The 22323-nt window shown below is 43.6% G+C and overlaps 1 protein-coding gene across 1 annotated transcript in view; it reads right to left on the bottom strand.

The window, feature by feature from the left end:
- Nucleotides 1–9946: 9946 nt before the first annotated feature.
- The window catches only part of ADAMTS12 (ADAM metallopeptidase with thrombospondin type 1 motif 12), a 405596-nt gene continuing 393219 nt past the window's right edge, over nucleotides 9947–22323 (bottom strand). The window contains 2 exon segments of the mRNA XM_082453678.1: nucleotides 9947–13636; nucleotides 13639–13745. Of these exon segments, the coding sequence (XP_082309804.1) occupies nucleotides 13538–13636; nucleotides 13639–13745 (206 nt within the window). The 3' untranslated portion in view covers nucleotides 9947–13537.

Here is a 22323-nt window from a genome sequence, read left to right as displayed (position 1 = left end):
CAGATCCACTGAAGTCAGGTCACAGGACTGCATAGTCGCATACCTGGACCCAGTGTGGGAGATGTGGAGGCAGACTCTGGCCTGGCCCAGTCCCCACATGTACGCATCCACAAAGCCCACGGCTGCTAAGGCCAGACCCGTCCCAACCATGGGAGCATCCGTTGTCTGTTTGGATGTTCTGCAGGCACTGAATTTACAAAGCCGGTGGTGGAGGTGTAAATCCGTGCTTTGCACAGCCATGGCGAGAGATTTCAGCTCTGCTTCCTAAGTCACACAGCCCTTGGGGCTCAGCTGTGATTTCAACCCCACATCTGCACGTGGGCGACCAACTGGTGTCTGGTCCTGGGCTGCCAAGGTGGTGGCCGGAGCATGCAAGCCTGCTCGGGCCGGAGCCTCTCCTGGAGCCCGTGGAGGCAGGGGCCAGCGGGTGGGGTAAGCGGCTGCAATGGCAGCCCCATCCCTCCCTTTGCATGCCACTTAACAGCGGCACTTTGCTTCTATGGTGGCCCAGGCTTCTTCCGCGAATACTCCCGGTTGTGGCGCTCCACACTCTAGCTCCTTCAGGCTGTCTCTGTGCAGCCAGCACCATGCACTAGCTCTCTTTATGTCTTTCCTGCCTCACTGTCTTCCTGTCTTGACACAGCTGTCTGTGGAGATGTTTCCCAGTTGTTGTAGTGCCAAAGAGGAAGCTGTGCAGTGATGGTGCCAGAGGCACAGCCATAGCTGGCATTTGGGCAGGAGAACCCCCAGCTGGTGGCTGCCTGATGTCAAGTGCCAGCTGGATTGTGCTGCCTGTTCAGGAATCTCTTGGTATTACCTTGGCCCCAGGTACCATATCCCATCACTGCAGAGTCTGTAGGAACCATCAGTGAGGACCCCTAGTCCTGGCCACATCCCACGAAACGAGCTGGGGGTGAGTCAGGCTGTACCACTAAAATGAAGGAGCCGGGGGCCTGTCCAGTGAGGGAGTGGGCAGTGTTTGGTAGGGGAGTGAGCACAGAAGGCAGGACCATTCTCTCATTAAATCCTGTGTCTTGCTTTTACACTACTTATTCCAAGTCTTTTCATTATGATCTTAAAATCACATCATCATTTAGAATTTATGGGAAAGGAGCCATTTTTAGATAATGCTTCCCGTCCCATATCTTCCATTCATGCTAACCTTACCTTTCTTACATAGAAACAAAAAGACTCCACTTCCATGGTGGAGGAGTGTTGGGATATCCCTTTGGGATCGTTGATAACCCTGTCAGCCTCCTCCCAGTGCAGGAGGGAGGGCTACTATTAGTGATCGTTTAATGACCATGAATACTTCTATTAACAGAGTTTAATGGGTTAAGTGGTCCATTTCTTTTTTTTTTTTTTTTTAAACATCTTTATTGAAGTATAATTGCCTTACAATGGTGTGTTAGCTTCTGCTTTATAACAAAGTGAATCAGTTATACATATACAATATGTTCCCATTTCTCTTCCCTCTTGCATCTCCCTCCCTCCCACCCTCCCCATCCCACCCCTCTAGGTGGTCACAAAGCACTGAGCTGATCTCCCTGTGCTATGCGGCTGCTTCCCACTAGTTATCTATTTTACATTTGGTAGTGTATATATGTCCATGACACTCTCTTACCCTGTCACATCTCACCCCACCCCCTCCCCATATCTTCAAGTCCATTCTCTAGTAGGTCTGTGTCTTTATTCCCGTCTTGCCACTAGGTTCTTCATGACCTTTTTTTTTTTTTCCCCCTTAGATTCCGTATATATGTGTTAGCATACTGTATTTGTTTTTCTCTTTCTGACTTACTTCACTCTGTATGACAGACTCTAACTCCATCCACCTCATTACAAATACCTCCATTTCATTTCTTTTTATGGCTGAGTAATATTCCATTGTATATATGTGCCACATCTTCTTTATCCATTCATCTGTCGATGGACACTTAGGTTGCTTCCATGTCCTGGCTATTGTAAATAGAGCTGCAATGAACATTTTGGTACATGACTCTTTTTGACCTATGGTTTTCTCAGGGTATATGCCCAGTAGTGGGATTGCTGGGTCGTATGGTAGTTCTATTTGTAGTTTTTTAAGGAACCTCCATACTGTTCTCCATAGTGGCTGTATCAATTTACATTCCCACCAACAGTGCAAGAGTGTTCCCTTTCCTCCACACCCTCTCCAGCATTTATTGTTTCTAGATTTTTTGATGATGGCCATTCTGACCAGTGTGAGATGATATCTCATTGTAGTTTTGATTTGCATTTCTCTAATGATTAATGATGTTGAGCATTCTTTCATGTGTCTGTAGGCCATCTCTATATCTTCTTTGGAGAAATGTCTATTTAGGTCTTTGGCCCATTTTTGGATTGGGTTGTTCGTTTTTTTGTTATTGAGCTGCATGAGCTGCTTGTAAATCTTGGAGATTAATCCTTTGTCAGTTGCTTCATTTGCAAATATTTTCTCCCATTCTGATGGTTGTCTTTTGGTCTTGTTTATGGTTTCCTTTGCTGTGCAAAAGCTTTTAAGTTTCATTAGGTCCCATTTGTTTATTTGTGTTCTTATTTCCATTTCTCTGGGAGCTGGGTCAAAAAGAATCTTGCTGTGATGTATGTCATAGAGTGTTCTGCCTATGTTTTCCTCTAAGAGTTTGATAGTGTCTGCCCTTACACTTAGGTCTTTAAGCCATTTTGAGTTTATTTTTGTGCATGGTGTCAGGGAGTGTTCTAATTTCATACTTTTACATGTACCTGTCCAATTTTCCCAGCACCACTTATTGAAGAGGCTGTCTTTTCTCCACTGTATATGCTTGCCTCCTTTATCAAAAATAAGGTGACCATATGTGTGTGGGTTTATCTCTGGGCTTTCTATCCTGTTCGATTGATCTATATTTCTGTTTCTGTGCCAGTACCAAACTGTCTTGATTACTGAAGCTTTGTAATATAGTCTGAAGTCAGGGAGCCTGATTCTCCCAGCTCCATTTTTCGTTCTCAAGATTGCTTTGGCTATTCGGGGTCTTTTGTGTTTCCATACAAATTGTGAAATTTTTTGTTCTAGTTCTGTGAAAAATGCCAGTGGTAGTTTGATAGGGATTGCATTGAATCTGTAGATTGCTTTGGGTAGTAGAGTCATTTTCACAATGTTGATTCTTCCAATCCAGGAACATGGTATATCTCTCCATCTATTTGTATCATCTTTAATTTCTTTCATCAGTGTCTTATAATTTTCTGCATACAGGTCTTTTGTCTCCTTAGGTAGGTTTATTCCTAGATATTTTATTCTTTTTGTTGCAATGGTAAATGGGAGTGTTTTCTTAATTTCACTTTCAGATTTTTCGTCATTAGTGTATAGAAATGCAAGAGATTTCTGTGCATTAATTTTGTATCCTGCTACTTTACCAAATTCATTGATTAGCTCTAGGAGTTTTCTGGTAGCATCTTTAGGATTCTCTATGTATAGTATCATGTCATCTGCAAATAGTGACAGCTTTACTTCTTCTTTTCCAATTTGGATTCCTTTTATTTCTTTGTCTTCTCTGATTGCTGTGGCTAACACTTCCAAAACTATGTTGAATAATAGTGGTGAGAGTGGGCAACCTTGTCTTGTTCCTGATCTTAGTGGAAATGGTTTCAGTTTTTCACCATTGAGGACAATGTTGGCTGTGGGTTTGTCATATATGGCCTTTATTATGTTGAGGAAAGTTCCCTCTATGCCTACTTTCTGCAGGGCTTTTATCATAAATGGGTGTTGAATTTTGTCGAAAGCTTTCTCTGCATCTATTGAGATGATCATATGGTTTTTCTCCTTCAGTTTGTTAATATGATGTATCACATTGATTGATTTGTGTATATTGAAGAATCCTTGCATTCCTGGGATAAACCCCACTTGATCATGGTGTATGATCCTTTTAATGTGCTGTTGGATTCTGTTTGCTAGTATTTTGTTGAGGATTTTTGCATCTATGTTCATCACTGATATTGGCCTGTAGTTTCCTTTCTTTGTGACATCTTTGTCTGGTTTTGGTATCAGGGTGATGGTGGCCTCGTAGAATGAGTTTGGGAGTGTTCCTCCCTCTGCAATATTTTGGAAGAGTTTGAGAAGGATAGGTGTTAGCTCTTCTCTAAATGTTTGATAGAATTCACCTGGGAAGCCATCTGGTCCTGGGCTTTTGTTTGTTGGAAGGTTTTTAATCACAGTTTCAATTTCAGTGCTTGTGATTGGTCTGTTCATATTTTCTATTTCTTCCTGGTTCAGTCTCGGCAGTTTGTGCATTTCTAAGAATCTGTCCATTTCTTGCAGGTTGTCCATTTTATTGGCATAGAGTTGCTTGTAGTAATCTCTCATGATCCTTTGTATTTCTGCAGTGTCAGTGGTTACTTCTCCTTTTTCATTTCTAATTCTATTGATCTGAGTCTTCTCCCTTTTTCTCTTGATGAGTCTGGCTAATGGTTTATCAATTTTGTTTATCTTCTCAAAGAACCAGCTTTTAGTTTCATTGATTTTTGCTATTGTTTCCTTCATTTCTTTTTCATTTATTTCTGACCTGATCTTTATAATTTCTTTCCTTCTGCTGGCTTTGGGGTTTTTTTCTTCTTCTTTCTCTAATTGCTTTAGGTGCAAGGTTAGGTTGTTTATTTGAGATGTTTCCTGTTTCTTGAGGTAGGCTTGTATTGCTATAAACTTCCCTCTTAGCACTTCTTTTGCTGCGTCCCATAGGTTTTGGGTCGTCGTATCTCCATTGTCATTTGTTTCTAGGTATTTTTTTATTTCCCCTTTGATTTCTTCAGTGATCACTTCGTTATTAAGTAATGTATTGTGTAGCCTCCATGTGTTTGTATTTTTTACAGATCTTTTCCTGTAATTGATATCTAGTCTCATAGCGTTGTGGTCGGAAAAGATACTTGATACGATTTCAATTTTCTTAAATTTACCAAGGCTTGATTTGTGACCCAAGATATGATCTATCCTGGAGAATGTTCCATGAGCACTTGAGAAAAATGTGTATTCTGTTGTTTTTGGGTGGAATGTCCTATAAATATCAATTAAGTCCATCTTGTTTAATGTATCATTTAAAGCTTGTGTTTCCTTATTTATTTTCATTTTGGATGATCTGTCCATTGGTGAAAGTGGGGTGTTAAAGTCCCCTACTATGATTGTGTTGCTGTCGATTTCCCCTTTTATGGCTGTTAGTATTTGCCTTATGTATTGAGGTGCTCCTATGTTGGGTGCATAAATATTTACAATTGTTATACCTTCCTCTTGGATCGATCCCTTGATCATTATATAGTGTCCTTCTTTGTCTCTTGTAATAGTCTTTATTTTAAAGTCTATTTTGTCTGATAGGAGAATTGCTACTCCAGCTTTCTTTTGATTTCCATTTGCATGGAATATCTTTTTCCATCCCCTCACTTTCAGTCTATATGTGTCTCTAGGTCTGAAGTGGGTCTCTTGTAGACAGCATATATATGGGTCTTGTTTTTGTATCCATTCAGCCAGCCTGTGTCTTTTGGTGGGAGCATTTAATCCATTTACATTCAAGGTAATTATTGATATGTATGTTCCTATTCCCATTTTCTTAAATGTTTTGGGTTTGTTATTGTAGGTGTTTTCCTTCTCTTGTGTTTCTTGCCTAGGGAAGTTCCTTTAGCATTTGTTGTAAAGCTGGTTTGGTGATGCTGAACTCTCTCAGCTTTTGCTTTTCTGTAAAGGTTTTAATTTCTCCATCGAATCTGAATGAGATCCTTGCTGGGTAGTGTAATCTTGGTTGTAGGTTTTTCTCCTTCATCACTTTAAGTATATCCTGCCACTCCCTTCTGGCTTGCAGAGTTTCTGCTGAAAGATCAGATGTTAACCTTATGGGGATTCCCTTGTGTGTTGTTTTTTTTCCCTTGCTGCCTTTAATATGTTTTCCTCATATTTAATTTTTGACAGTTTGATTAATATGTGTCTTGGCGTGTTTCTCCTTGGGTTTATCCTGTATGGGACTCTCTGTGCTTCCAGGACTTGATTAACTATTTCCTTTCCCATATTAGGGAAGTTTTCAACTATAATCTCTTCAAATATTTTCTCAGTCCCTTTCTTTTTCTCTTCTTCTTCTGGGACCCCTATAATTCGAATGTTGGTGCGTTTAATGTTGTCCCAGAGGCCTCTGAGACTGTCCTCAGTTCTTTTCATTCTTTTTTCTTTATCCTGCTCTGCAGTAGTTATTTCCACCATTTTATCTTCCAGGTCACTTATCCTTTCTTCTGCCTCAGTTATTCTGCTATTGATCCCATCTAGAGTATTTTTTATTTCATTTATTGTGTTTTTCATCATTGCTTGGTTCCTCTTTAGTTCTTCTACGTCCTTGTTAAATGTTTCTTGCATTTTGTCTATTCTATTTCCAAGATTTTGGATCATCCTTACTATCATTATTCTGAATTCTTTTTCAGGTAGACTACCTATTTCCTCTTCATTTGTTAAGTCTGGTGTGTTCTGACCCTGCTCCTTCATCTGCTGTGTGTTTTTCTGTCGTCTCATTTTGCTTATCTTACTGTGTTTGGGGTCTCCTTTTCACAGGCTGCAGGTTTGTAGTTCCCGTTGTTTTTGGTATCTGTCCCCAGTGGCTAAGGTTGGTTCAGTGGGTTGTGTAGGCTTCCTGGTGGAGGTAACTAGTGCCTGAGCTCTGGTGGATGAGGTTGGATCTTGTCTTTCTGGTGGGCACGTCCACGTCTGGTGGTGTATTTTGGGGTGTCTGTGGCCTTATTATGATTTTAGGCAGCCTCTCTGCTAATGGATGGGGCTGTGTTCCTGTCTTGCTAGTTGTTTGGCATAGGGTGTCCAGCACTGTAGCTTGCTGGTCGTTGAGTGAAGCTGGGTCTTGATGTTGAGATCGAGATCTCTGAGAGATTTTTGCCGTTTGGTATTACGTGGAGCTGGGAGGTCTCTTGTGGACCAGAGTCCTGAAGTTGGCTCTCCCACCTCAGAGGCACGGCCCTGATGCCTGGCTGGAGCACCAAGAGCCTTTCGTCCACACGGCTCAGAGTAAAAGGGAGAAAAAATAGAAAGAAAGAAAGAAAGAGGCTATAATATAGTGAAGTAAAATAAAGCTATTGTAAAGCAAAGCTATACAGACAAAATCTCACCCAGAAGCATATACATATACACTCACAAATAAAAGGAAAAGGGGAAAAATTAATATATCCTGCTCCCAAAGTCCACCTCCTGAATTTGGGATGATTCGTTGTCTATTCAGGTATTCAACAGATGCAGGCACATCAAGTTGTTTGTGGAGTTTTAATCCGCTGCTTCTGAGGCTGCTGGGAGAGATTTCCCCTTCTCTTCCCTGTTCGCACAGCTCCTGGGGTTCAGCTTTGGATTTGGACCCTCCTCTGCATGTAGGTCGCCTGAGGGCGTCTATTCCCCGCCCAGACAGGACGGGGTTAAAGGCGCAGCTGCTTCGGGGGCTCTGGCTCACTCAGGCCGCGGGGAGGGAGGGGTACAGAGGAGGTGGGGTGAGCCTGCGGCGGCCGAGGCCGGCGTGACGTTGCACCAGCCTGAGGCGGGCAGTGCGTTCTCCCGGGGAAGTTGTCCCCGGATCACGGGACCCTGGCAGTGGCGGGCTGCACAGGCTCCCGGGAGGGGCGATGTGGAGAGTGACCTGTGCTCGCACACAGGCTTTTTGGAGGCGGCAGCAGCAGCCCCAGAGTCTCACGCCCGTCTCTGGGGTCCGTGCTGATCGCCGCGGCTCGCGCCTTTCTCTGGAGTTCGTTTAGGCGGCACTCTGAATCCCCTCTCCTTGCGCACAGCGAAACAAAGAGGCAAGAAAAAGTCTCTTGCCTCTTTGGCAGCTGCAGACTTTTTCCCGGTCTCCCTCCCGGCTCGCTGTGGTGCGCTAACCCCTTCAGGCTGTGTTCACGCCGCCAGCCCCAGTCCTCTCCCTGCAATCCGACCGAAGCCCGAGCCTCAGCTCCCAGCCCCGCCCGCCCCGGCGGGCGAGCAGACGAGCCTCTCGGGCTGGAGAGTGCTGGTCGGCACCGGCACCGCTCCTCCGTGCGGGAACCTCTCCGCTTTGCCCTCCGCACCCCTGTGGCTGCGCTCTCCTCCGTGGCTCCGAAGCTTCCCCCCTCTGCCACCCGCAGTCTCCGCCCGCGAAGGGGCTTCCTAGTGCGTGGAAATCTTTCCTCCTTCACAGCTCCCTTCCACTGGTGCAGGTGCCGTCCCTGTTCTTTTGTCTCTGTTATTTCTTTTTTCTTTTGCCCTACCCAAGTACGGGGGGAGTTTCTTGCCTTTTTGGAGGTCGGACGTTTTCTGCCAGCGTTCAGTGGGTGTTCTGTAGGAGCAGTTCCACGTGTAGATGTATTTCTACTGTATCTGTGGGAAGGAAGGTGATCTCCGCGTCTTACTCTTCCGCCATCTTCTCTCCCGGCCTCAAGTGGTCCATTTCTATCTCCTCTCTCCTCTTTCCCTCTCCCACCCCGTCCCCTCCCCCACATCCCTCTTAAGCCTGAAACCTGTAGGTGTGGAGAAGGCTAGGAAAGCCCTTTTCCATTTGCCTCCAAAATATGCTCCCCAAGCCACCTTCACCATTAGTAAAGCTGTTGTTTCGATCTGGCTGATTATGTCTATTCTGTTTGGTTAGAAGCCTCAGTTGGAGGAGGATGATTGTTCCAAACCCCGAATAGGTCACTTTTCCATTTTCCCCACTTTTGGTTTATTCCCTCTGACTCTAGGATTGAACACCTGAGCCCCCAGCAGCTGATTCAAGACTCTTTTGGAGCTATGCTCGCTATCCTCTCTCCCCTCTGTCACTGTGATTTTATCAAATTAGTGAGCTTTGAACCCTGATATATATTTTTTCTTCTTTGGGAGTTTTCTGACCCACCTCATCTGCTCTTTGTGAGGTCTGAGTGTTAGGGTAAGCTCAGTTTTACTCAACCCAGCAATCCTGATACTCACTCTAGGGTGATAATTGTTCTAGTGCAGAGCTCTTCACTTCAGAACTATTGATGCTTTTTTGAGCCACATAATTCTTTGTGGTGGGGAGGGGCGGTCCTGTAGGAAGTTTACCAGCATCCCTTGGCCTCTACTCATTAGATGCCAGGAGTGCCCTCCAACCCATAGTTGTGAAAACCAAAAATGTCTCAGACATTGTCAAATGTCTCCTGGGGACAAAACTGTCCCCAGTTAGGGACCACTCTTCTAGACAAAAATGGACACAGTGAAGAAGGAGCAGAGAAATGCCTCGGTCTTTCTGGCAGGGTTAGTTTAGGCTTCTCAGGGAACAGCATTTGAGCTGAGCCTTGCAGGATAAGGGTTACCTAGTGGTCATAGAAAGAGTTTTCAAGGTACAAACAGGGAGGTGTGCATGGCCCTTTGTGATTTCTTGACCCAAACCAGATTCCTACCACCCCCGTACATGCCTGAAAATATTCTAGGATCACCTGTGGATGCCTCGCTCTTCCTGTCTCAATGCTTTTACTCATTCCATGTGAGTGGATTCCATGTCCATATGTCCAAATTCTACAATTGCTGGTTACACTTACCATGCTGTGAACCGCTTTTGAAAAAGGACTGGATTTCCAAAGCAAATTCCTCTTCATCATCGTTATTACTTTCTCTTAAGCATTATGTCTACACTTTGGATAGATTGAGGGACTAGATTATCCTGTGAGCTGCACTTATGAATACATTGGATCTGGGATTGTGGAGGATTTCAGGCATCACTTCAGATTATCATATGGTGGCTTGTGTCAGTTTTTGCACAATCATTCATGAGAAGAGACCTCAGTTCTTCCTCACCTGGGATGCGACTCATCTCATGACATACTGATTTAGGGGTGGAGCAGGAAGGAATGTGCAGGGAGTGGGGCAGGAAGGATTGACAGCATCCTTCTCCAGGTTGCTGAATTCCAGGGTTGCTCTGGTGGGTGGTGGGAGTCTCGCAGTAGGGGTAAATGAATCACATGGGAACATCAGTGAGTTTGGCCATTTATTGATGCCACACAATGGCAGGCTATGGTTACAATCTGGTTTTAAATACTGAGGTACCCACCAAGGTACCCCTTAAGGAGGCTGGGCCTGGCAAAGCAGCAGAGATGCAGAGAGGGCAATGGATGAGGCCGTGTACCACATACAACCACTTTGGAGGACAGTGATAGGTAGAATTGTGCTTCCCCCAGCCAGGTTTTTTTTAATGACATAACTTAAAAATAATACTACTAATAATATTTGAACTAGCAATACAACAGAAAAAGAGTAGCATCAAATATGTTGGCTAAGTTTTAGCACCAAACAGTTCATGTCACGTGGTCTCTCTCTTGAAAGTGAATCACTATGCACGGATTCATTGTCCCAGGGCTTGATCCTAAAGTCAGAAGGGAGAAGAGCTAAGACCTGTAATCTCTGGGGTAGCAATGTGTAGCTTTCAGAGTTTGGAGGATTTTAGCCAACTGATTGGGAAATTATGATCTGAAACAATATAAATTCCTCAACTTGTGTTCCAGAAATGTGATGAAGGTTATCAAAAACATTCACTAAATATCCGAAAGCATCACACTGGGATGACTCCACCAAGTAGAGATGGGTCAGGAGATTGGATGGAGCTGCACTCTTGATTAAGAAAACCAAATATTAAAACGAGTCATTCCTACAAAGGGGCCATTGCTTGTATCACAAAATGATTTTCTGTTTTACAAAAATAGTCACTATTTAGTCTCTTAAAATATTGTTTCCTTGTGGTGTGTTGAATTATGTTTCGATGTTTAAGAATTAAATTAACCTACACCTTTTCAGAGAAGAGCTAACTCTACCACTGGGAGAGGCAACGTAAACCAAATTGGGTTTGAGAACCTTCATGTATTTAAGCACCAGGCCCTGTGGCGGCCTCTCTGATTCATGGTAGATGTGTATCCAGTGTCTCTTGCTATACATCTCAGTTGCTTGTTCAAGGTGGGAAGGAGGCCATGGAAGAAATAAACCAACAACGCTACTTCATGTTGGCCTACATGAGCACCAAAAGGATGGTCAGATACCATTTAGGCTCTTGCCTTCAGAGTCTCCCTGTTAATCTGAGGTCCCTCTCTTATTGCAAGCACGGGGACCTGTCAAAACCCTGATGACCCAAAGCTGCATGACTGTCAAGGCAACAACCATGTCAAATGACTCTAGCAGCAAGTGCTGTCTTGATTCTGGGGTCCAGAAGGACAGCTGCTACCCAACTGTCTTACAACACAGCCCCACACAGGAAGTGAATGTCCATGATGCAGGGTTAGGGGCCAATATTCTGCCTTTGAGAAACTAGAGAAAGGCCTAGAATGGAGCACCTGGACAGACCCGTCCTACATTTCTACCATCTTTCTTTGCCACATGGGTCATAAATAACAATTTACATATTGGGAAATCTGGCCTAGTTTAGTTTGCTGAGGTCAGTAGGAATCGGAGTTTGTTCCTGAGTTTTGTAAGACTGGTCATATCCAGGTCTGTGATGACATGCATGATCCTAGGATAGCAGAGTACCGGCTCAAGTTAAATCCATCCACTTTACTAAATTAATCTCCCTGAAAGCCTACACTATACTTCAGGGGGTTTTTGAGAACTGCCTCATTAGAAAAAATCAGGTTCTTTTCCACTCACATCACTGACAATGTAAGCATCTTCTTGCTAAAACTTATTTCACCAGAGACTGTCACTGGCCAGCAATGTTTGGATTTAAAGACAGAATACAAGAACATAATTAAATAGAAATAAATTCCCTGGTTTTGGTAAACATTTCTATTCACCTCCTGTTTCTGCTCTATTTCAAATTTCATCCCAACCCCAGTGTTTTATTTTCCACAGGCATTTATCAGAATAATACACAGTAATGGCTTGAAAAAAAAGCGCATAATATAAAAAATTTAAGCTTCTGGTATCCAAGCAATAGAACTGGCGTTGGCCAGCAACACCATTACAAATTTAACAGAAGATGCATGTGGACTTGCCCACTTGTACATCTATCTATATGTTTATATTTGTTCTGCCACCAACTAGACATTAGCACCATTTTTCAATAGCACCATTCTGCTGAATGGATAGATAATTCAAGGGAGAGATGGGATACTGTGCTCCATGGTGAATGTTAATGGTACCTGTGCATGAGACTGAAGACACGCTGCCCATTACGTGAAGGCCACTCTCCTGCCTTCCCCTGTCAAGAGCTGATTCTGAGGGCTTCTTCCCCTGGGGGCTCCACACCCCCCATTTTCCACGTTCAGTTCATATAAATACCTCCCCTTACAAACCAGGAAATTCACCTTGAATCTGAGACCACAGCCTACTTTGACTCCTGATGGGTGATGATGGGAACATCCAGAATAAGCATTCTAACTTTCATTTCACTTTTTTGGACTACCTGACTCACCTGTTCACCCCAGAAAACAGGTCCTCAAAAGTAACTATTGGGTGCGCTAGAGAATAGATCAGATTTACCTCACTTTTCAAGTTTTTTTTCTCGAGACTATAAGTTTATACTAAGTTTTTCTATACTTAATACAATTTACCTGGTTCTCAGAAATATTTTAATCTAGAGCTCCATTTTCCAACCTGAGGGTAGGCGGGGGCAGGTTGCAGCTGTGGATCTGGCCGTAGCAGTTGTGGTGTGTAAACCCCTAGTGGTGAAAAGACGTTCACCCTGAACTGAAGACTCAGGCAGGGAATATGCTAGAGAAGGGAAAGTCACACAGGAAGACTCATTTGCTCTCCTGCAAAGGAATGGGTATTTGCCAGAGAAGTGGGAAGAACAAAAAGCCCATGTTCTCTTCCTTATACTAGCAAGAAATCGATTTCTGTTCATTTGCTTTTTAAGAGTTTTCATAGAAATTATCCTTAAGTCAGAAATGTCTTCTGTAGAACTAACCTAAATCCCTTAGGTTTACTAAAGCTTACAGTTCCTGCCCATGTCCTCTTCTTCTAGTGTCTCCAGGAAGGAATGGGAGTCTAAACAGCCCAGACGAAGAGTCCATAGGGATTAGGGACAGACTGACGGTGAAGCCAGCACTTTCTCTTCCTGCCCCAGCTGAACACGGGGTGAAGAAAGCAGTCCCCTGCCTGGATGAATTACAAGAATGTTCCTGAAAGCTCTCCCATGACATTTTAAACAGCAGCTGCCCCAAGTAGGGAGACAAAAAAAGGGTGATTTCACCAAGGTAAATTAACAAGATTATTTGTTCCCTGGATAAGTGTGGCTCTGTTTCCTGATACTCTTGAGGTAGTCTGGGAAAAAATCTGGTCTCTCTCTGTTTTTATCTTTAAGGGAGGAACAAAAGACATCATTTCACAGACTTGCCCACCTTGGTACCTTTCCCACGAGCTGATCTCACGAGAGGCCCGATTCTCCTGGATACCTCACCTGCCTATCAGGGAACGGTGAGTATTACAGTCCCATGTCTCCTGTGTGGGACGTTTTGTGGCTAAAGAACAATGGGCTTTGTTTAGTTATGAGCCAAAGTTGAACCTGAAATACACAGAGTAAAACCGCAATGAAGTGGTCCCTGGGCCTAGAACATGTCACGGTCAGCAGGCTGCTGCAGTCTATGGTGGAGGGTGGCTTTCTTCTGGACTTAGGGTGCTCTGGGATTTTTGAGTGGCTGTCGCTTTCTTGGCCTTTGGGTGTGGACGATGTGTGTCTGGGAACACGAGAGGCAGCACTGAGCCCTCACGGTGGGCACAGAACATTTCTTCATGGTTTTTAGTGTCTGGCAGAAACTGGCTGATAACTTGTCCTTGGTGCAAAGTAAATCTGTGGGAGGAGAAAAAAAATAGGAAAAAAACCAAAGATTATCCTTTTGTAAGTGAATAAGTGCGACTTCTATTGATGGAAGACTTTATGTGTCTCCTGAGAAAAGCTCCATAACAATTCATAATGGTTGACATCCACTGACATTCACTCCTGTGTAGCAATGTTATACATTCCCACCCTTGCCATGGCCACCCGGTGGTGAATACTTCCCCACTCCTGGACTTTGGGTTCAGCCCTCTGACTTGCTTTGGACAATGGGATGTTAGTGGACATGATCCCTGCAGGGCCTTGGAATGTGAGGGAGGACGAGGCTGCCCTGATGAGCTTCTGACATCACCGTTAGAAGACTCTGGCTCATGCAGCCACTGGACCAAGGAGGAGGAGACACATGGAGCAGACCTAGACCCAACCTACAGCCTGCAGCCGAGGCCAACCACAGCCAAGCTAGATCAGCTGAACTTGAGCTGAGCAAAAAATTCACGCTTGTAGTTTTAAAGCACTGAGTTTAGAGATGTCTTGTTATGCAAGATTGTTATGCAATAGTTGAATGCAATATTTTACATGCATCGCTTCATTGAATCTTCATAGCAGCAACTATCAGGTAAATACAACTGTTCTTTCCATTTTACAAAAGGAGACGTAAAGCCTACAGAAGTTAAGAACTTGCACAATGTTATCCAGCTGATAAGTGGCATAGTCAGATCTGAACATGGGCAGTTTTGACTCTAGCTCATGCTTTTATCAATCATATCATCCAGAGCACCAAGCAGTCACCCCATCAGCCAACTAACCAATGCTTCCTGAGCAAAGGATATAGATATATAAAATGTGGTCACTGCCCTCCAGAAATGTACCATGTAGATGAAGGCATACGACATGCACAAATAATTCCCAGGGTAAGGATACAATTAGTTACTTGGGTACTAATCCTTGTTCTACCCTAAATCTGGGCAAGTAAGTTCCTGAATTATTTCGGCCCTCCTTTCCTCATACATGAAACAGGGAATTGGACTAGATTTCTCAGGGACCACCCTTGCATATTCTATGGGTGGTACTCAGACTGCACTGGCCCATGTACTCCTGGTCTGGAAGGAATTCAGTAAGGCCCCAATAGCACATTTTTCCTTTATAAAGTGAAATTGTTTCAAACTTTGCTTCAGTGCCTCTCAGAGCTCTGGTTGATCTTTCTCCATTACAGGAAAGATTTGAACAGTCCTAAAGAAAAGCTTTTGCCCAAACAGGCTGCTGTCCTTTGTAAATAGAACTGTCAGTAAAAGTAGAAATTGAGGTAATATTCTCTTTACTCAAATCTGTGACAGTATTTTTGCCTCTCTATGCATTTTCACCTTCAGGTCATGAAGGTAAAAAAATCCTTTTTATCTTCTCAGAACTCATCATTTCCTTGACTGTGCCTTGTATTTTCATGAAGAAATGTCTTCTGTTAGCTGTCAGAATTCCATTTGGTTTGCAAGTGTTAAGTGCACTTGGGAGTAGGTAACATATAATGCTCCTAGAACCCCAAACCTCTTCATTGCTGATTATTTTCTTCTTCAGGCCTCTTCCTAAACATTTCATAAAAATCAGTGCCCTCTAATCCTCCAGGAAACTTCTGTACACGATCTGACATTTCAGAAAGAGTACATATTTCTGCCAAGTGTTCCTACTGTGGAATAGAAATCTGAGCTCTTCATCTCCCACGTCCCCACCAGAGCAGCAGGTGTTCTCCATGGGGCTTGGGCTGTGCATCGTGTAGGCTGCTGTTCAGAACAAGGCAGGGCTTCCTCCCTAGGCTTCTGGCATTGGGGCAGGGCCCAGCATGGAAGCCTAGGCATCACAGGGCTGCTCTGATTTCTTAGCCAGCTTCTCCTAAATTCCTTATGGATGGTGGACAGAGAAGATGCATCTGGGGTAGCTCTTTGCCCCACATTCTCCCTCCCTGCCATGAGTATGTGAGTGCTCTGGGGCTACTACAAGAAAAGAAAACAGAGGAAGTATGAAAGCTTAGCTTCCATTCCTTCTCTCCACAAAGCTTCTTTTGGCCATATTGCACCACATGGATCCCTTCTGTCCCAATCTCCAAACTTGTATTATTATTGTTAACATTTGCTCAAACATGGCACTATGTTCTATCTTGAACTGTTCTGTAAATGGTGTTGAGCCTTTTCTGCTAAAGGCTGAAGTGTGACTTCTCTCTATGGTGTCTACTGTTCTAAAAAGGCCTCTTAGAGGACCCCAAAGTCTTTAACTTTGTTCTGGGTTGAATTGGATCCTCCAAAGTTTAAGTGTTCCCCCAAAGTTGAAGTCCTAACCATTGGTACCTGTGAATGTGACCTTATTTGGAAATATTTCCTTGCAGATGTAATTATGATGTAAATTAAGATGACTTAATCAACATGACTGTGTCCTTATAGAGAGAGAAGAGATAGACACACGCAGTAAAGAGAAAGCCATGTGACGACACAGACACACAGAGGAAGATGGCCATGTGATGATGGGGGCAGAGATTGGAGTTATGCAGCTACAAGCCAAGGAAAGCCGGTGACTACCAGAAGCTAAGAGACAGAGAGCATGGCCCTACCGAGAACCGTGGTTTTTGGACTTCTTGCCTCCAGAACTGTGAGACTAAATTTCTGTTGTTTTAACAACACAGATAACAATTTCTTAAGCACTTACCACACACTAGGCAATGTGCTTGGCATATACTATCCCATTTGATCTTCATATAAATTTACTTATACCTATTGTTCTCCCTTTAAAACTGAAGTTCCACAGAGGCTTAATAACTGGCCCAGTGTCTCACAGCTGGAACACAGATGGTGGTGCTGGAATCTGAATGCTGCCTCAGTGCCTCTAAAGCACTGCCACCAAGAAAATGAATCTCTTGTGCTGGTTATGGGGAAGGAGGGGCCCACATGGACAGGTCTTCCCTGACCAGAGCAGCTTCATTTGTTCAACCAAGGGCCCCCATTTGTCAGGTCAGCACCTACATGACTGAAAGAGGCTCAACCAAGCCTGGTGTCCTTGCCTGATCTTGGGAACCACTGGATAATGAGCCCAGCTTTTCAATGGTCCTCAGAGCCCTGGGAACATGTGGGTCCTGGAATCCTCCTGTTTGAAAGTGGGAAACTGGAAGGAAGAGTGGAGGATAGCGGTGACCTATATTGGGAGCCTGTGCTCCAGACCTATGTTTAGCAGCTTGTTTAGACAATGACTGGGAGCCCAACATCACGGCAGGGCTTAATTGCACCAGTTCTCGTTATTATTGTGAAACAATGAAGGCTGCTGTGTTCATCAGCCAACTGGATCCCAGCTGAAGCACACAATGCTTATAATTGGGGGCAACTTAGGACATCCCAATTTGCCTATGCCTGTTTAATAGAAATCATACTTGGAAATGTAAAGGGACAGTTATAAGCTTGTTCCCCTGCTGTTGGCTATGTCTAGGTTGAAGGGATAATATTTTGCCCACAAAAGCTGGAAAATACTTTCAATGTTGTTGGCAAATACAGTGTCTGTAAGACTTTGGGTTTCGTGAGGCCAGGGAATGTGTCAGACTCATTTCTGGGTCCTCAGTTTTTAGTACTTGCCTGAGACATATCTTGTGATCAGTAATATTTGCTGAATAAATGAAAGTTCTGTTCATCTGGAAGAATATCTTTCAGCAGGAAGATGCTAAGCTCACCTCTGCCCACAGGCACACCAAAATTACAACTATTTACAGAGCAACTATTGATGCAAAAGATTGGAAGACTGGCAGAAAAGGTCTTCTACGACTAAAAATATAAAGAAGGAACCACAACAAGACAGGTAGGAGGGATGGAGATGTGGTATAGTCAGGACCCATACCCCTGGGTGGGTGAACCACAAATAGGAGAATAATTACAATTACAGAGGTTCTCCACGAGCGAGGGGCTTGAGCCCCACATCAGGCTCCCAAGCCCAGTGGTCCTGCACTGAGAAGATGAGCCCCCAGAACATTTGGCATAAAGGTCAGTAGGGCTTAATCAGGAGAGCCAGGGGCTACGGGGAATAGAGACTCCACTCCTAAAGGGCACACACAAAATCTCACAGGACCCAGCACAGAAGAAGTAATTTGAAAGGAGCCTGGGTCAGACCCACCTGCTGATCTTGGAGAGTCTCCTGCAGAGACAAGAGGCAACTAGAGCTCACCCTGGGGACACAGACACTGGTGACAGCTGTTTTGGGAAGCTCGTTCTACCACGAGGGCACTGGTGCTGGCATGCACCATTTTGGAATTCTCCCTCCAACACTAGGACCAGGCTCCAGCCACCAGTCTGTGAGCACCGGTACTGGGATGCCTCAGGCCAAGCAACTAGCCGGGTGGAGACACAGCCCCACTCACCAGCAGGCCTGCTGCCTTAAAACCCCCTAAGCTGCTTTGGGACCTGGCCCTGTCCACCAGAGGGCCTAGGGCCCAGCCCTGTGGGTGCTGAGACTAGCCTCAGGACTCCTGGGCCCTGGAGCCAGAGACCCTGGCTCCACCCACCAGTGGGCAGACAGACACCAGCTCCAGGACCCTCAGGGCCCTGCAGCCAGAAGTGTGAAGACCAAGTTTCACCCACCAGTGGGTAGACACAAGCCCCAGGACTACTGCAGCTTGCCATGTCAGTACCCCCTGGGCCTGACCATCAGCAGGCTAACATCTGCTCTGAGACACCTTGAGTCCCTCAGCCAGCAGTCCCAGGATCTGGGCCCACCTACCAGTGGGGTGACACCAGCTCTGAGACACCTTGTATCTCTCATCAGCAGGCCAGCATCAGCTTTGGAACACCCTGGAACTCACAGACAGCCATGTCAGGAACGGGCTCTGCAGTCACCCACTCCAGAACCCAGCTCTGCCTACAAGCTGGCCAGGACTACCCAGGGGAATCCCGGGACTCTGCAGCCAGCTATCTCGTGCCCTGCCCTGCCCCACCAACTAGCAGTCTCCACACAAGGCAGAGCCTCACATCAACCTAATAGGAAGCCAGCCACACCTACCAGACCACCCACCGTAGTCAGCTCATCACAAAAGAAGGACCCATGCAGCCCATGTAGGGGGCACCCCTATAGCATATAGCTCTGGTGACCAGAGGGGAGTATGCTGCTGGGACACACAGGATATCTCCTACAAAAGGCAACTTCTCCAGGGTCAGAAAACATAATCAACCTACCAAATACATAGAAATAAAAACAGCAAATTAGGGAAAATGAGGCAACAGAGGAATATATCCCAAATGAAGGAATAAGATAAAACCTCAGAAGAACTAACTGAACTGAAGATAGGCAACCTATCCAATAAAGAGTTCAAGGTAATGAATGTAAAGATACTGGGAGAAGAATGGGTGAATACAGTAAGAAGATTAACAAAGAGAAAGAAACAGAGCTGAAGAATAGAAAAACTGCAATAAAAAATACATTAAAAGGATTAAATAGTAGATTAGATGATACAGAGGAATGGATCAGTGAACTGGAAAGCAGAGTAGTGGAAATAACTGAAGTTGAACAGAAAAAAAAAAAAGAATTTAAAAAATGAGGACAATGCAGAAACCTCTGTGATATAACATCAAGTGTACTAACATTCACATTATATGGCTCCCAGATGGAGAACAGAGAGAGAAATGGGAAGAGGACATATTTGATGATATAATAGCTAAAAACTGCCCTAACCTGGGATAGGAAATAGACAACCAGAACCAGGAAGCACAGAACCCAAAACAGGAACCCAAAGATGATCATACTGAGACACAATGTAATTAAAATGGCAAAAATTAAAGATAAAGGGAGAAAATTAAAATCAGCAAGGGATGCTGGAGAGGGTGTGGATAAAAAAGGGAACCCTCTTATATTGTTGGTGGGAATGTAAACTGGTACAGCCACTGTGGAGAACAGTATGGAGATTCCTTAAAAAACGAAATATAGAACTACCATATGATCCAGCAATCCCACTCCTGGGCATCTATCTGGAGAAAAGATACATGCACCACACCGTTCACCGCAGTACAATTTACAATAGCCAGGACATGGAAGCAACCTAAATATCCATCAGCAGAAGAATGGATAAAGAAGATGTGGTACATATATACAATGGAATATTACTCAGCCATAAAAAAGAAAAAAATAATGCCATTTGCAGCAACATAAATGGACCCAGAGATTGTCATACTGAGTGAAGGAAGTCAGACAAAGACAAATATCACATGATATCACTCATATGTGGAATCTAAAAAAGGCTACAAATGAACTTATCTACAAAATAGAAATAGAGTTTGGGACTTCCCTGGTGGTCCAGTGTAAAAAATACACCTTACAATGCAGGGGACACGGGTTTGATCCCTGGTCAGGGAACTAAGATCCCACATGCCATGGGGCAACTAAGCCCATGCACCACAACTACTGAGCTTGTGTGCCTCAACTAGAGAGCCTGTGTGCCACAAACTATAGAGCCCACATGCCCTGGAGCCTGCGTGCCACAATTAGAGAGAGAAAACCTGCACACCACAACTAGAGAGAAGCCTGCACACCACAACAAAAATCCCGCATGCCTCAATGAAGATCCTGCATTATGCAATTAAGATCCGACGCAGCCAAAAATAAAATAAAATCAAGAATAAAGAAATCTTATAAAAAACAAAACAAAACAGAAATAGTTACAGATGTAGAAAATAAACTTATGGTTACCAGGGGTATGTGGGGGGGAGGGATAAATCGGAAGACTGGGATTGACACATACACACTACTATATATAAAATAGATAACTAATAAGGACCTACTGTATAGCACAGGGCACTCTACTCAATACTCTGTAATAGCCTATATGGGAAAAGAATCTAAGAAAGAGTGGATATATGTATATGTATAACAGATTCAGTTTGCTGTACACCTGAAACTAACACAACACTGTAAATCAACTATACCCCAATTAAAAAAAAAATCAGCAAGGGAAAAGCAATGAGTAGAAAAGAACTCCCATATGGCTATCAGGTGACTCTTCAGCAGAAACTCTGCAGGCCAGAAGGGCATGATATATTTCAAGTGATGAAAGGGGAAAATCTACAACTAAGAATACTCTACCTGGTAAAGCTTTCATTTAGATTTGATAGAGAGATCAAAAGTTTTTCAGACAAGCAAAAGCTAAAAAAATTCAGCACCACCAAACCAGCTTTACAAGAAATGCTAAAAGGAACTTCTCTAAGTGAAAAAGAAAATGCCATAGTTAGAAACATGAACATTATAAAAGGAAAATTTAAGTGGTAAAGACAAATATGCAATAAAGGTAATAAATCAACCATGTATAAAGCTAGTAGAAAGATTAAAAGGCAAAAGTAGCAAAATCATCTATATCCACAATAAGTAGTTAAGGGATATACAAAACAAACACATATAAAATATGTCAAAAACAGTAAACATGGGAGAGGGGAGTAAAAATGCAGGGTTGTTAAAATGCATTTGAACTTAGAGATCAGCAACTTAAAATAATTATATATATATGGCTATATATAAACCTCATGGTAACCACAAACCAAAAATCTCTCATAGATACACAAAAAAGGAAAAGGAATCCAAACATAACACTAAAGATAGTCATCAAATCACAAAAGAAGTGAAGAAAAGAAAGGAACAAAAAAGAACTACAAAAACAATTAACAAAATGGCAATAAGTACATATCTATCAATAATTACTTTAAATATAAATGAACTAAATGCTCCAATTAAAAGACATAGAGTGGCTGAAGGGATACAAATACAAAACCTGTATGCCTATAAGAGACTCACTTCAGATCTAAAGACACAGACTGAAAGTGAGGGGATGGAAATAGAAGTGAAAAGAAAGCCATGGTAGCAATACAGGTATCAGACAAAATAGACCTTAAAACAAAGATTGTAACAAGAGACAAAGAACATTATACAATGATCAAGAAATCAATCCAAGAAGAAGATATAACAAAGGTAAATATATATTCACCCAACATAGGAGCACCTAAATACATAAAGCAAATATTAACAGACATAAAGGGAAAAATTGACAGTAACTCAATAATAGTAGAGGAATTTAACACCATGCATACATCAGCAGGCAGATCATCCAGAAAGAAAATCAATAAGGAAACACTGGCCTTAAATGGTACATTAAACAAGCTCCCAGAGGAAGCTGATGCTACTGGTTCACGGACCACATTAACACAGATTGGAACAGGGTCCAAGGACAAGATGGTGGAGTAGAAGAACCTGAGCTCACCTCCTCTTAAGAAAATACCAAAATCACAACTAACTGTGAACCATCAACAAAAAAGACTGAAACCTACCAAAAAAGATATTCTACTTCCAAAACAAAGAAGAAGCCACCCACAACGAGTTGGTAGAAGGGGTGCATCTGTGATACAATCAAATCTCAAACCTGCTGGGTGGGTGACCCAAAAACTGGAAAATAATTATATCACAGAGGTTCTCCCATAGGAGTGAGAGTTCTGAGCCCCATATCAGGCTTCCCAGTTTGGGGTTTGGAATTGGGAGGAGGAGCCCACAGGGCGTTTGGCTTTGAAGCCCAGCGGGGCTTGATTGCAGGAACTTCACAGGA

The sequence above is a fragment of the Balaenoptera physalus genome (assembly GCF_965194825.1).
Source record: "Balaenoptera physalus genome assembly, chromosome: 3".
NCBI classification, from domain to species: Eukaryota; Metazoa; Chordata; class Mammalia; order Artiodactyla; family Balaenopteridae; genus Balaenoptera; species Balaenoptera physalus.
This window is presented reverse-complemented; position numbering and strand designations above follow the sequence as displayed.